Below are 14,469 nucleotides of genomic sequence, written 5' to 3' on the forward strand. Positions count from 1 at the left end.
TTGTGCCCAACCGTTCCCTCCCCATCTTGGGTGGGGATTGGGGGGGTTGAACTGGTAGTGGTAGAGGGATTGAATTGGTAGTGGGGGAGTTGATGGATGGGTAAGAGAGATTTTGTTTTCCACTGGGTTCTCAGTTTTTGCATTACCTCAATAATCTGATTTTTCATATCTGATTATCTTTCTGGTTTATATGAGTGAGCGTTGGAATTGTACGGAAGAAATATGTTTGCAGTAAAGAAATCAGGAAAACTTATAGTTAATATTTGCTTTAGTAATTAGTAACTTTTCTTCAATAGAGCATATTTAGAATTTTGTTCAATATGATAATACGTGGTATTTAATGATCTCGACTTGGTAGAATTTTAAACTCCGTGTAATTTTGATATCTCATGATTTTTACCCCTGAAAGTTTCTCTTAATCTTTCGTGTAGTTTAATTCCTGTTTTTTGAAGTCGGTTTCTGAAATGGCCGGCAATTCCAATATTTTGAGGCCTGAGATTTGCTTTTTTTTTTTTTTTTTTTTTTTCGTTTTATAAAATAAGTTTAGATAGTCTGTGTAGCATATTAACTTCTCTTTCTAATGTAGGCTATTGAAGAGGAAGGAGGCGATCCAGATAATATTGAATTAACTGTTTCAACTGATACTCCAAACAAGAAACCAACCAAAGGCAAAGGTTGTTACGAGTTATGAACATATTTTAAAATATATTTTGGTTATATAACTTGCCTCTGCTCTTGTGCCACTTGCCCTGTTTATATATATAGTGCTACTCTTTGCTATTTCCCTCTGGCACTCTGCCTTCTTGGGTCAAGGAAGAACAGTTACTGTTGCCAGGCTCCGGGTGACTCCTAGCCCTTAAGATTTGGCTGAAGCTGACCTGAAAGTGAGACCCGTTCTTTATTGCTTCCGGAAAAAATTATAAAGTCAAGTTTCGTACTGTTTCTTCCTTCATAGTGTGAAGACTGCAAGAATAAATGGCAGCTTAATGCATGTCTACCTTGCCCCACAATTGGCAGAGTATTGGTGGAATTCCTGCCAAATCTCTTTCACCTTGGCTCCTGACTATTTTCTCTAGTTTATTAAAAACTCCATAACCTCTATGTTTAGTATTTTGTTTAGGTGAACTTAATTTGCACTTACGACGTTATAAATTCTAACTTTTAGTGACATTCAAAATGACCTGCCCAATCATATTAACAAGGTAGGGAAATCCATTATTAATTAGGGGAAAAAAGCCTAAATTATAGGGAAATGTTAGGGATTTTGATTTTATAACTTTTAAACTAGATAAGAATATATTGCCAGGGGATGCAGATTTAGTGGATAGATAAAAGTGGTTTAAAATTAACATTTCAACAATATAAATGGGACTTATAAATATTTTTAAAAGCTTCTGGTAAGTGAAATCTTCACATGAATAATTTCAAATTTCTCTTTGCCTTCCATAAGGATGGTGGCAGAGGGTAGACATGATGTGAGAATTGGGATCCTGGTACCTACTTAATATTGCCATTAATTACTGCAGTTCTGACTTAGGCAAATTTGTAGTAGATGGCTGCAGCAAATTTTGAATCTAACTCTCTTTCTTGCTTTAAGTGATGCAAACTGCAGTAGATTCAATTGATGCAACTAGAGTAAAAATATTCAATGGATTAACTTGAAAAGACAGAAATATTAAATTTTGACCTTAAGCATCCTGTGGGTATTGGGACCCAGCAGATCCTGCTGCCAACTCACTATTTGGTTCTTCATAGATTTGGAGGAGTCCCCTGTTTCTGTGCCAAAGGAAATTGAAAAGGAATAAGAAGCACTTCTTGGGTGGGATATGAATGGCAGAAGTGGAGCTGGAGTTCAGAGGAGTAACAAAATTATCTTGAAAATCTGTTGCTTTTAATGTAACTCTCTGACCTGAATGTATCACTTGAGAGATACATTTCTCTGGTTTAGAGAAGCTTGTGCTGACAAGTCAGAGGCTCTTTCAAAAGGAGGAAGCAAAAAATTCAGGAATAATTATGTCAAGAATTAACCACTTTCTTGTAGTGATTTTGAGTTATAATGTTTACTTAGCATGTTGTGATAATTTGACAGATGCTGGTGTATTAATCACAGTCCCGTTATTTGATTTTATTGTTAGGATGTTAGCATTTAAAATGAAACTGAGTTGATTTTTTCAGTTCTCACTTGCTTTTCATTTCTCTGTGTATCCTTTCTTTTTCAGGTTTGATTAGGAACTTCATTTATCTTAGCCTTAGAAATAATTTCAGTAGTATACAATTTTAAGGGTTTTTCAATATGTATAGTTTTTCATTTTTAGTACATTAATTTTTTCTTTTATATGGATTATAAAGATACTTGAATGTTAATTTTCCCTTAACTCTGATGTTAAGGTGTCTTGTGGTCTTTAGTTAGAAGTTGTAATGTTTATCATTTGTCTGCAACCTACTGAATAGCCATGAGCTAGTCCCACCTCTAGTCTCCTGGAATTTCAGCTGTCATTGTTCAGAAAATCCTTTGAATTACAAAGAACATAGTGTAAATCCCTAAAGTAAAGAACCTAGCTTGAGTTAATTTATAATTAAGCTGTTTATAGATAAGATTAGTTTAGAGAAGTTTAAAAATAATTTTTAGAAATCAAATTTCTATAGAGAAACTTGTTAAAATATCAACAATTAATAGATTTTTTTAAGCCAAGGATTTTATAAATAAAATGTTTTAATGTGATTTCATTTTTTCAGTCTAGTTACTGAATTACTACATTAAGTTCTTCTTGTCAAATCTTATTTTACTTGGTATTGCCTTGAAAATAATGTCATTTAGGTCATGCTACTTTCCCTTCAATGGGTCTGTTTCTTCTTTTGTAAAATTGGAAATTCTACTAGATCATCTCTAAGGCTCTTTTAGCTCTAAAATTTAACATTATATATAGTTAGGAGCCTGAAAAGAACTGGTTTTTGTTCAATTAAAATAGGTGAATGGGGAAGGAACAGGAAAGCTCATAAGCCCTCATTATAGATATTCTTCGGCTCAGATTATTATTAGAAGATGAAAAGAGCAAAGATTGGGATTTTTTAGAGGCAGCTGTGTAGACACCAGCAAGACGTGACATATATATAGCTTGTCAGGAAAAGAAATAATTCTTATGATAATCTTAATTCAGCAAACAAAAGTTAAGTAATGTTAAGAAAACAAATGAAGCTTCATGGCCCTGGAGAAATTACTCAGGTAATCTCATTCTAGTATAAGTGCAGAGTCACAATTTCTTTTAAAAATTTATATGCTAAAATGATTGTGTTTAGACAGATTAGAGGGTAAGAAATCTGCATTCGTAAGTGTATTATAGAATAGCTTAAAAATCCAGTTTTTACAGGCACAAACTTATAGTAAATATTGAAAATGTTATAGTGGGTTCTGATATTTATAATCAAATAGATTTGTAAAATCTATTTGCATATAGTTAATATGGTAGAACAATTTGCAGCTTAGATTGGTTCTTTTCTCCTGAGTCTTTTTACACTCTCTTTGTTATAAGCTTTTTAATAAGTAACTTAGAAGAAAGCTTCACCCAGTGAGATTTACTGTCATATTATTTGGGTGTGTGTTTAGGAAGTTGTTAAACAGGTAGAGCTAACACCTCATTACCTTGTTTTAGAGATTATAGATTTAAAGATTCTTTTGGTCCCCTTGACAATGGCATATCATATATTTCTTATTAATTTTCAACCCTTAAAATGAACTCTAAAGTTCAACAGAAGTTACTAATTATTTTATGTGGTTAATCAATACATTATCCGGAATTACATATGATGTAATGCTCACCAATGTTGAAACTAATTTGCTATAAGGTAGGCTTGAAAAATAATCAAAATGCTATGTAAAATATGATTTTTTCCCTATAGAAACAAATATAATTTGGGATTATAAGTTTAATCAAATGTCTGATACCTAACTTTTTGTGGAAGATATCACAAACAATTTATAATTAATTAAATGTTTATGGTGTAAAGATTTCTAAAATTTATATTTCAAGTAAGACTGTAATAATCTACGTAAAATGTATTTAATAAAATACAGTATCATAGTGTACTGAAATCTTGCCCCCTCCCTCCGCTTTTTAACTGCAGTAAGTTCAAATATTAATCAGACCTGTGGCATTTAGAAGGACTTTGGGGGATACAGTTGTCATGGGTATTTCTTCTTGTGGACCCATTAGGCTAAAAACTTCTTGGAAGCAAGGAAAATGTCTTCTATTTACTTCTGTCTCTGTAATACCTAGCATAGAGTTTAGTGCATAAGTGCTCAGAAAATATTTGTTGAATGAATACCAAGGACCATTTGATGGCTATCTTAACAACTGCTTTAAAAGATATCTCTTCTAGTGCTTATTTTAATTGCATGTTTCTTTGTAGGAAACAGGTACATCATAGATTAATAGTTTATGCTATCTTCCAAAGAGTTTGTTAAGGTGCCTTTCTCAAAAGCACTAGTGGCTTCCCCTTACATACTGATATTTACTTTTAGATCACATGAATCATTGCATCATCCTTTTATTTCCTACAAAGTTGTTACTGTGTTGGAAAGCCTCATAACTTTTTGTCCAGCTTCAGAGGTTGTATACTCATCTTCATTTCACAAAATTGGACATTTTTATCTCAGCCATTAAAATCTGCATTTGCCTTATGTAGTTGCATATAGTGGATTATGTTTATCACCAAAGCACTTTTGTACTTTTTTTCAGCTATTTTATGGTGTCAGATATGGTGTGTGTGTGTGTTAAGGGTTCTTGTGGGGAAATAGGTAATATTTCCTAGTACTTTAAAGTCTTCTCCCAGTTCAGTTACCTTCTAGGTATTCTGAATTGGAGGCAGAGGGCTTTAGACTTCAATCTCTTTCATATCTAGGGATCTTTCATGAGCCCATATAAAATAAAGTGCTAATTATACAGGATTTATAGAAAAAAGAAGTCCTGTTAGTTTGTGGAATCAGAAAAGACTTTAATGCAGAAATTGAACAATGGCTTAGGGCTTAAAAAGGGTGGAATTGATCGATTTATTTAATCAATTATGCTCTACTCCTCACATATTATAGTAAAGGGTCCTCAATGCACAATTCACATCATAAACTCTACAACCTGAGTAGCCCAACATGGTAGCCCTAGTTTTTTTTTTTTTTTTTTTTTTTAATCTTCATTTTATTGAGATATATTCATATACCACGCAGTCATACAAAACAAATCATACTTTCGATTGTTCACAGTACCATTACATAGTTGTACATTCATCACCCAAATCAATCCCTGACACCTTCATTAGCACACACAGAAGAATAACAAGAATAATAATTAGAGTGAAAAAGAGCAATTGAAGTAAAAAAGAACACTGGGTACCTTTGTCTGTTTGTTTCCTTCCCCTATTTTTCTACTCATCCATCCATAAACTAGACAAAGTGGAGTGTGGTCCTTATGGCTTTCCCAATCCCCTTGTCACCCCTCATAAGCTACATTTTTATACAACTGTCTTCGAGATTAATGGGTTCTGGGTTGTAGTTTGATAGTTTCAGGTATCCACCACCAGCTACCTCAATTCTTTAGAACCTAAAAAGGGTTGTCTAAAGTGTGCGTAAGAGTGCCCACCAGAGTGACCTCTCGGCTCCTTTTGGATTCTCTCTGCCACTGAAGCTTATTTCATTTCCTTTCACATCCCCCTTTTGGTCAAGAAGATGTTCTCCGTCCCACGATGCCAGGTCTACATTCCTCCCTGGGAGTCATATTCCACGTTGCCAGGGAGATTCACTCCCCTGGGTGTCTGATCCCACGTAGGGGGGAGGGCAGTGATTTCACTAGTGTAGCCCTAGTTTTACAGTATTACTTTCCAGATTATAAAAGTGAAATGTTTTCATTAAAAAAAAATTGGTAATCTCAGAAAATATAAAAAAGTGAAAATTACCCACAATCCTACCTCCTTGAGATAATCACAGGAAACATTTTATTAATCTAAGATGTGTTTATATGTGCGTATTTACTCATGGGGGGTTTACTTTTAATGATTAAATTTTCCTTTTCAGTACCTAAAATAGGTTCTGTTACATATGGTGTTTTGTTAAAAGTAGATAGAATTTGCATTCTAGTCTGGGGAATCTGAAAGCAATAACCTTTTTCTTCCTGTGTTCTCACTCTAGTTTTTTAGTTATACTCATTCATCTCGGGGTTCTCGACCTACACTCAGCTTTAGAGTCATTTGAGGAGTTTTTAAAAATTCATATGCCAGGATCTCAACACCAGAGATTTAGTTTTGGTTGCTCTGATGGGGACCCAGGCATCAGTTTTTTCTAAAAGCCTTCCTCCCCAGGTAGTCCTAATATGAGCCAGAGTTAAGAACTAGACTAAAGCTTGAAGCTTGAGCATCATTTTCATCCATCCCTCTTTCAGTTTCTGAATTGTCTTATATGATACTTTACAGTTCTCAAAAAACTTACCCATTGCTTTAATTTTTTCTCGCAACAGTGCTGAGAGTTAAGTAGGAATATTTTCTTTTTATTGATAAAATAGAAAAGTAACCCATTAAGAAACCAGTCAAGTTTTGGTACTTTTTGAAATTGCTTGGATAAATAGATGCCAGAAATGTTTAGTCCAGTTATCTTTAGATAATTTAAGAGTTTTTAAAATATACTTTTTGTTTTTTTCCAGATTTATTACGTGTGAATTACTTTTATAGCAGAATTTTTTTAAAAAAAGAGACGTGACCTATTGGTTGATTGCTATGTTTAAGACAATGCACAAGGCCTTTCATAACATGATTTCAATAGTAAAATATCAGTTTAGTAGAGAAGCTAAAATACATGTGCAGACAAGACGCACAAGGCATGTTCTATGGTTAAGATATTGCATGCAGTTGGGGAAAGGTTGCTGGAAACATATTATCGTTGTTTTCCTTTGGAAACCAATTTATGTTCCATAATCCCTTATTCATAATTCTGAAATACAGTAAGTTCTGAAATTGAAAGTTTTTAAGTTTCATGACAAAAGTTAGCTTATGGTCTTTGTCCACTTGATGTGAATATTCAGTCATTTCACTGCACAAATATTTCTTTATTTGATTGTGAGATGCTGTCCCAGAACCCACGGGAGAGTTAAACTTAATGGTATATGTAACATCTTACTCTTCTAAGATCTAGAAATTCTTAATTCTGAAATACATCTGTCCCCAAAAGTTTTGTTTAAGGATCTGTGGACCTGTACAAACTTATGTTGCATAAATAAGGAGGCATTTCTAATGTCTTCTTCTTTCAGTGTATATACTTTCACTTTGGCATTTTACTTTAGATCTGAAATCATGCAAAGAGCATTTTAGTGTATTTTATGTAATTTCAGAATAGCCATATGTTACCACTATAATAGTTACAAGTTAATTTTCCTTCCATTTTTAAAAATTTAGTTATTCAGGCTATCTCTGTTGTCCAGTTATTTTCTAGTTTTGTTCCTCAAAACATTAAAGTTATACCTCAGACTGCAGTCTTAATTAAAATTTTAGTTAGCTCCCTCATCCTGGTTCTGTGACTTTCCTTTGAGCCAGTTCAGTTTTCTGTGGTACATGCTAGATTCCTGGAGGGAAAAAAGAGGTGAAACTGTTTTGCTGTAGGAGCTTTGATAGCATAGGTTTAAATGGGACAGTGGTATAAATGGTTACTGGCTATGCAAAACTGTGCCATAGGTGGTGTTGCCTATTAGAATTGAATGGGGGTTTGTTTTTTCTTTAAGTTATTTCTCTTCTGTGATGTCACAAAAATTAGAGATCTATAGATGTAGTTTGTGGTGTAATTAAAATAAGAGTCTGTGGTCCTTATCTACAGGATGGAATTGCGTGTGAAGCTAGTTTGGTATATTGCAGCAAGGTTGGATAGAAATCAACTTTGTTTACTGCTTACATTCAATCTTAAGATTTAAACCATTAACAATCAGCAAGTATGCTTGAGCATTTGCTAATTATATAGCATTGTACAAGGTTCTGGGCTGGGTAATAAAACAGTATAGATTTTTTTAAAATGTGAATTACATTTTATATGGGGGAGGGGTAGTACTTTTTCAAAAAGAAATTACAATTTAGTTTCTAATTCAACATGTGTAAAAGGAGCCCAAAGTAACAGTTTACAGAAGGAATGAAAATTAGTATAAAATTTCAGTTTTAATAAGCATCATATACCTATTAGGTTATTACTTAGTAGGTTATTAAGTTATTAATACAGCTTCATCAGGATATGTTTGAAAGTCTTGTCCTCATAGTATTTATGTTTAAAAATTGATAATGTTAAATGCTCAGTACTTCCCACTACTGTTAGAAACAGTATGGGATAGGAAAGAGACCTTTTTATGTACCCTAGGTCTCCGACTCCCATATTTTAAAAAATTTTATAAATGTGGCCACTTTACACTAAAAGACAACTTTTCAAACAACTGACACATTGTGGTACTCAAAGATCTAACGGTTTTGTGGGTTTTGAGGAGTGGGAATGGACTGATTTTTTATCTGATTAATTTAGGCCTTGTTTTCCTCTTTTGTGAAATGAGGATAGTATTTTCAGAATAGATTTGTGGATAAAATAATGCATTAATGTACATAAACACTTGTCCTAGTTCCTGGCCCATAGAAGCCACTTAAGCAGTGGTAGTGGCTGCTAGTGTTGTTTTGTTGCTAAAGTGTAATTTAATTTTCCTTAAGTAAACTAAAATAAATGAAATTCGCTATGGAGTGTGTATAGTACATGTAGTTTGTCATTATGCTGAAGGCTGCCATTTCAAAGATAGTATCTTTGAATTGAGTCAATTAACTACTCCTTACAAGAATAAATCTTTTAAGTAGGTCATAATAAAATGTAGTGGAAAGAATTTAAGACTGGAAATGAGAAGCCTTGGCTTCCAATTCTGACAATTTTCTAGCCTTGGCCTTAGGCAAGCTCTTTAACCCCTTAGGTTCATTGTGATAATCTGTCCCATGTACTACAGGTTGTTTGGAAAAATGAACTGAACTTAAAAAAAAATGTACTTTGCAAATTGTAGTTTATAATTGTAAGGAGAAAAAAGAATTTGTTAATGATCTTTGAGAGTGCCCCCCAAAATGCTGCTGATGTTTGGTGTGGTGGGAGTCCTATATTTTTTAAAAAGTTTATTTCTCCCAAAGATAGCATCTTTAAAGTTTTTATGCCATGGTACTGGTACTGTTTTCTTTTTCAGGAAAGGAGTATCTCTACTTTTTTTTTTTTCTTTAATAGATTAGTAGGCAATTTCTGATGAACATACTCTCTTAGTGTTTGCCCTTCTAGTAACTCTAATTTTAGACTTTGGGGTAAAGTAATCATGTGACTCTACCCCCCACCCCCAATGTGCAGAATTCTCATATACAAATTGAATTTGGTAGCAAAGAGGATGATGACACTAATTGTAAAATTAGAGATACAAAATTTTACCTAAGAAAGGCATAGCAAACCCAAAATTTTTGATTTCTCTAGAATGCAAACATCAGCATTTTAAATAAGAAGCACACTCCACACTAAACTATGGTCCTATTTGACATTCATCTCTCACTTCATTCTCACAAGCCTGGGGGGTGAGATGGGGGGTGGAGGGTGATCTGAGGGACTACTTGGTAAAAAAAAAAAATAATCTCAGTTCTTTATCTTGTTTCTCACCTACCTAGAAGGACCAGTATCTTGTTCTTTTATCACTCACAGAAAGGAGTTAGGTGAAAGAGGTTTGAATTGAGAGTAGATAGAAAATAGAGACTGGTGAGGAGACTAGGAAAAGTATCCTAAATTCTTTTGCAATTATCATAACAGCTAAATCCTCTGCCTTACAGGGTAACTGAAGTTGAAGGTACGTAGGTAGTTACACATGTCAGTTTTAGGCAACGGGGAAAAGAAAAGTTGTTTAGATGGCCTCAGAAAAGAGCATGCATTCACATTCTAAAGAAATGAAACTTAAAAAAGAAATACTAAAGTTCCAGCAGCTGTGGTTTTTTTTTACAGTATTTCTAATATATTTTGGATTTACAGTATTTCTAATATATTTTGGATTATGAAAACATAAATGTTTAGTGTTGATTCTGTGGAAACTTTTTTGATGCGGAAAACATTTTTAAGGTTCCAGCTATCAATTTACAAAGTTTTGAAGATGTGAATGGGGCAAAGGAAACTTGTAATCTATCTGGAAGCTGTTAACAGTTTTCAGTCTGAAGTTATTTCTACTTGCCTTCAATCAGTTAGATCAGTTATTATGTTAAGTGTGCTAAGTATTCAGGCTGGAGAAATACGAAATAAACATAAAAGCAGTCACTGTACTTCAGAAATATTTTTTCTACATGGGGAGGGAACATGTACTTAACAATTGGAGTACAGGGCAACATGTAATCAACTGATGGTTTGTAAGGTGTAGATTACAATGTGAGAATTTTATTTCAGGAAAGACTCATTGAAAAGGAGTACTTAGGGAACGCTTTGTGGGGGATATGGATCTTGAATTTCGCTATCAGGTGTCTAGCTATATATACAGGTAGAATACCATTGAAAGGTGCTGCTCTTCTGGGAGAACTGAAGACAGAGAATTTGAACAGTATGAAGAAAAATGTACCATATATGCTAAGTCAGTTAAAATGATGGGTTTCAAATTACTTGCACAGCTTATATTAGTGAAACAGCATGACATTGTTAATAAAGTGATGTTTGGGACAGCTGTGACCAGGTTTATAAGCAGTAGGCATTAGCATTGTCAGATGATTTGGGAGTGGAGAATGATAGTGCAGGGTGAACTTCTGAATTTTTTTTTTGCTCTTAAAGTAATAAAATATTGGTTGTTAGCCCATTTTCCTTCTTTCGCAGGTAAAAAACAAGAAGCAGATGAGTTGAGTGGAGATGCTTCTGTGGAAGATGATACTTTTGTCAAGGTAAAGTGTTAATTACTCAGGCTAAGGTGTTTATTTTGAGCCTAGTATTTTGGTCAACAGAAATAATAGACACTAAAGTATGTAGGTCAAATAAGATACTTATGTATTATTTTCAATCTCATTAACTCATAATTCCAAAATACAATAAATAATTTTGTTTCCCATTAAATCAGACATAAAACTAAAAATAGTAGTCTCTTTGTCCAGACTTTTATGTAGAAATCTGAGACATAGGGTTCAGAGGAATAGCTACAGCACAATTGATATGATAATTCCTGGACAAGGTTCCACAATGAAGGATATTGCTAATTGTATTTATCATCTGCCCATTGCATTTAGCTTTCATATATAATATTCAGAACTTAGATAATGTTGTCTTTAAAATGGAGGGAGAAAATTGTTGATGTGTTGCTATTTGGTGTGGATCAAAGTAAGAAATTTGTTTTCCCCTTTAAAGATTAATAAGCCATATCCTTTTTGGCAAAAAAGGAATGTACTTCAAAACTGACCAGCAAGAAAAATATAGTATGTACTTTTAATTAGGTTATTGGCAGTTCTGTATACTACAAATATAGAACAAGTTACTTTTAACTGTAGTTTGGTTTTGTTTGTGTTCGTTTTAATGAAAATGATTTGCTACTTACTGATCTTTAGGTCTTAAGTATTGTGGCGTTTGCAGGAATTATTTAATGAGCCTAATTCCTCATATATTTTGTACATTTATACCTCATATATTCCTTTTCTGTGTACAGTTAGTCCATATTGTCATAACATCTCTGAATGTCTGCATGCTTCACCACTAAATCAACTCATGTCCATACACCTTCCCATCTCCCCCACTTTGTACCCTCCCTCCATTACACACACACACATACACACACACTTCCTACAGTTTGCACCTTGCACATTGAGGGCAGGTATGAAAAGAAAGAAGTGTGTGGCTGAGAAGTTAACCTTGAAATCAAATAATTTTAGGAAGTATTTATCCAGGGACCCATTAAAATTGACAATTGAATGTCTGTGATCAGCTTTCATTGGAGCATTGAAGAACTCTTCAGTTTCAGTGTTCTGTTATCTTCGTGTTATGCTTTGCATTAGGTTTGTTCCTTGTTCTTATTTTCTTCAGTTGTCTTCACTAGTAAGTGTATGATTAGACAAAAATTGTCCATAAGTTGGAAAAAGAATATGACATAGTTAAAAAAAAAAAGACTTTCTAATTGTCAAGTATCTGCCTTTCTTTCACCTCTGAAGTTCATAAAAATCCTATGGTCATTTGAAAAGTCATCAGGAGATACATGTTTCTATTCAAAAGATATATATGAAAGATATATCTTTGTGTTATGAAAGATAACTTTGTGTTATTATTAAATGACCAACTATCTGGTCTTAGCATCTAGAAAAGCAAAAGAGGTGTTTTTTTGTTTGTTTGTTTGTTTGTTTTATCCTATTTAAATTTGATTCACTTTCTTGTTCAGTTTTTCTTTACGTTTTTCTTTTTTCTTTTTTCTTTTCTTTTTTTTTTTTTACTTTGGAAGCCTGTATTTTGATGGAAATTAAGTGAATATATTTACCTTGTCTCCCAGACTTGGTAATTTTGGAATTTATATAGTAGTGCTGGGTAATGTCACCTATTGCATATGTATCTGAATAATAGAGGAATTGCTTCCATGGACTAAGGGAGGAGAATGGTCAAAGATGGCACTTCATAATAGGTGGTTTTGTCAGTGGTGAATTCCCTTGATGATGATATGATGATAATGATGATGATTTGTACCTATTCTTCTACCATCTTAGAATCAACTGCTTCATTTATATCCCCCAGTATCTCCCCCACTCACACTGTGGTGAGATTGGACAGACCTACCTTTCCAGAGATGTTCTACTCCCCATGCACTCCATGTTCCAAAACAGCCATATTCTTTTTCTGTCCCCACCTCTCACAGTAGAAACTTCTGTTCCTCAGTACAGTTGAGCTGTGAATCCTTAATAGTCATGATTCTGCCCTTTTCTTCTTTTAACCCAGGGGCCTTTTCTTAAATCTAGTAGATGTACCATAAGAATAGGAAAGGAGGAAGGAATATTCATTGCTTTCAACCCTCTCTCTGCAGTTAATCAAAAAGGAAAAAAGCAGATTGCTGTTTTTCCGTTTCCACTGAAGTACTATGTACCCAGAAACTTTGAAGGGCAAACAAACCTTCTTCATTCCCAGAGCCAAACCCAACCTATATTTCCCTGCCTAATTAGCACTGTGGCACAGTAACAAATTTCAAACCAAATAAATTTAAATTCTTTGCCTATTTTCAAGAGCAGACATTGATGCAGCATTTGGGAATTCCCTATAATTAGTTAGAAATCAAGTATGTTATAATAAGATTTTCAGGGTCTTTAAAGTTAAATCAAACTATGGCATGTAGAAAAGTGGTGTTTTTTTTGTTTTTTTTTTTTTTTGAAGCCATATCTTCTGAGTGGCTCCTAGAATGTGGCTTTGTAAATATTAGCCAGCTAGAACTTGAGAGCATCTCTAATAGCTATTCAGTTATTGTGTATTTCATTGGGAGAGATTTGGGAACTTGAATGTGTGGTTTAATGACTTTTGTATTGGACCTTTTCTATTTTTTAAAGGCACAGTTAATATGTAAGGTAAAATTAACTTTGGCTATGAGAGTTATATCAAAATTTGATAAAAGTTAAAACATTTAGAGATGTAATTGACCAAGAACTTTTGGTGGATAGCCAACGCTGTTTTTCCTCTAGTTGTACCAAATTTTCTTACCATTAAAAGGACTGTGAATTGGAGAATCAAGAGGCACATGAACAAGATGGAAATGATGAACTGAAGGACTCTGAAGAATTTGGTGACAACGAAGAAGAAAATGTGCATTCCAAGGAGTTACTTTCTGCTGAAGAGAACAAGAGAGCTCATGAATTAATAGAGGCAGAAGCAATAGAAGATATAGAAAAAGAGGACATCGAAAGTCAGGTCTTTAGCCAGTTTTCTAAAACATGACCCAAATAAATTAAGTTTTTAAATAAGTAGTTTTTTTCTAGTACAATTTGGAAGCGTCAGTATTTTTTAAAGTTATACGAATCACCCAGAATCCTACCACTTAAGGTGACCTTTTAAATTTTTGCCTATTATCTTACACATACGTATATATTTTTATATAGTAGTTATCAGACTATAAGTTGCTATTTATTCTATATTATGCTTTCACGTAACATGTCATAGTGGCTTCATAATCCCTTGTGTGTTATGTCATAATTTATTAGACTGCTTTCTTTGTGTCTAATACCCACTCCTTTATTTTGGACTTTTATATTTTTCTACCCCACTATGAATGAGTGTACCATTTTCACTCTGACCTTGCCAGTATTACCTGGTGGTAGGTGTTTTTTTTTTGCTTCTGCTGCTTTAGTAGGTGTAAATTGTTGCTTTAATTTGCATTTTTTGGTTATTATCAAGGATGGGAAATTGCTTATTAAAGTTTAATTTTAAAGCATATAATTTTTCAAATATTTTCTTTGAATGAAATATGTCAT

General features: G+C 33.5%; 1 protein-coding gene across 7 annotated transcripts in view; it reads left to right on the forward strand.

Moving 5' to 3' along the window:
• SLTM (SAFB like transcription modulator) overlaps positions 1-14,469 on the forward strand; it is a 42,777-nt gene that overhangs the window by 707 nt on the left and 27,601 nt on the right. For 4 of the 7 annotated variants that reach the window (XM_037833835.1, XM_037833839.1, XM_037833837.1 and 1 more), the window contains exons 2-4: positions 587-674; positions 10,844-10,929; positions 13,712-13,909. In XM_037833835.1, the coding sequence (XP_037689763.1) occupies positions 587-674; positions 10,844-10,929; positions 13,712-13,909 (372 nt within the window). The remainder of the gene's footprint in view (positions 1-586; positions 675-10,843; positions 10,930-13,711; positions 13,910-14,469) is intronic. The other 3 variants (XM_037833836.1, XM_037833838.1, XM_037833841.1) reach the window with 1 other exon arrangement.

This window comes from Choloepus didactylus, chromosome 4 (genome assembly GCF_015220235.1).
Source record: "Choloepus didactylus isolate mChoDid1 chromosome 4, mChoDid1.pri, whole genome shotgun sequence".
Taxonomy (NCBI): Eukaryota; Metazoa; Chordata; class Mammalia; order Pilosa; family Megalonychidae; genus Choloepus; species Choloepus didactylus.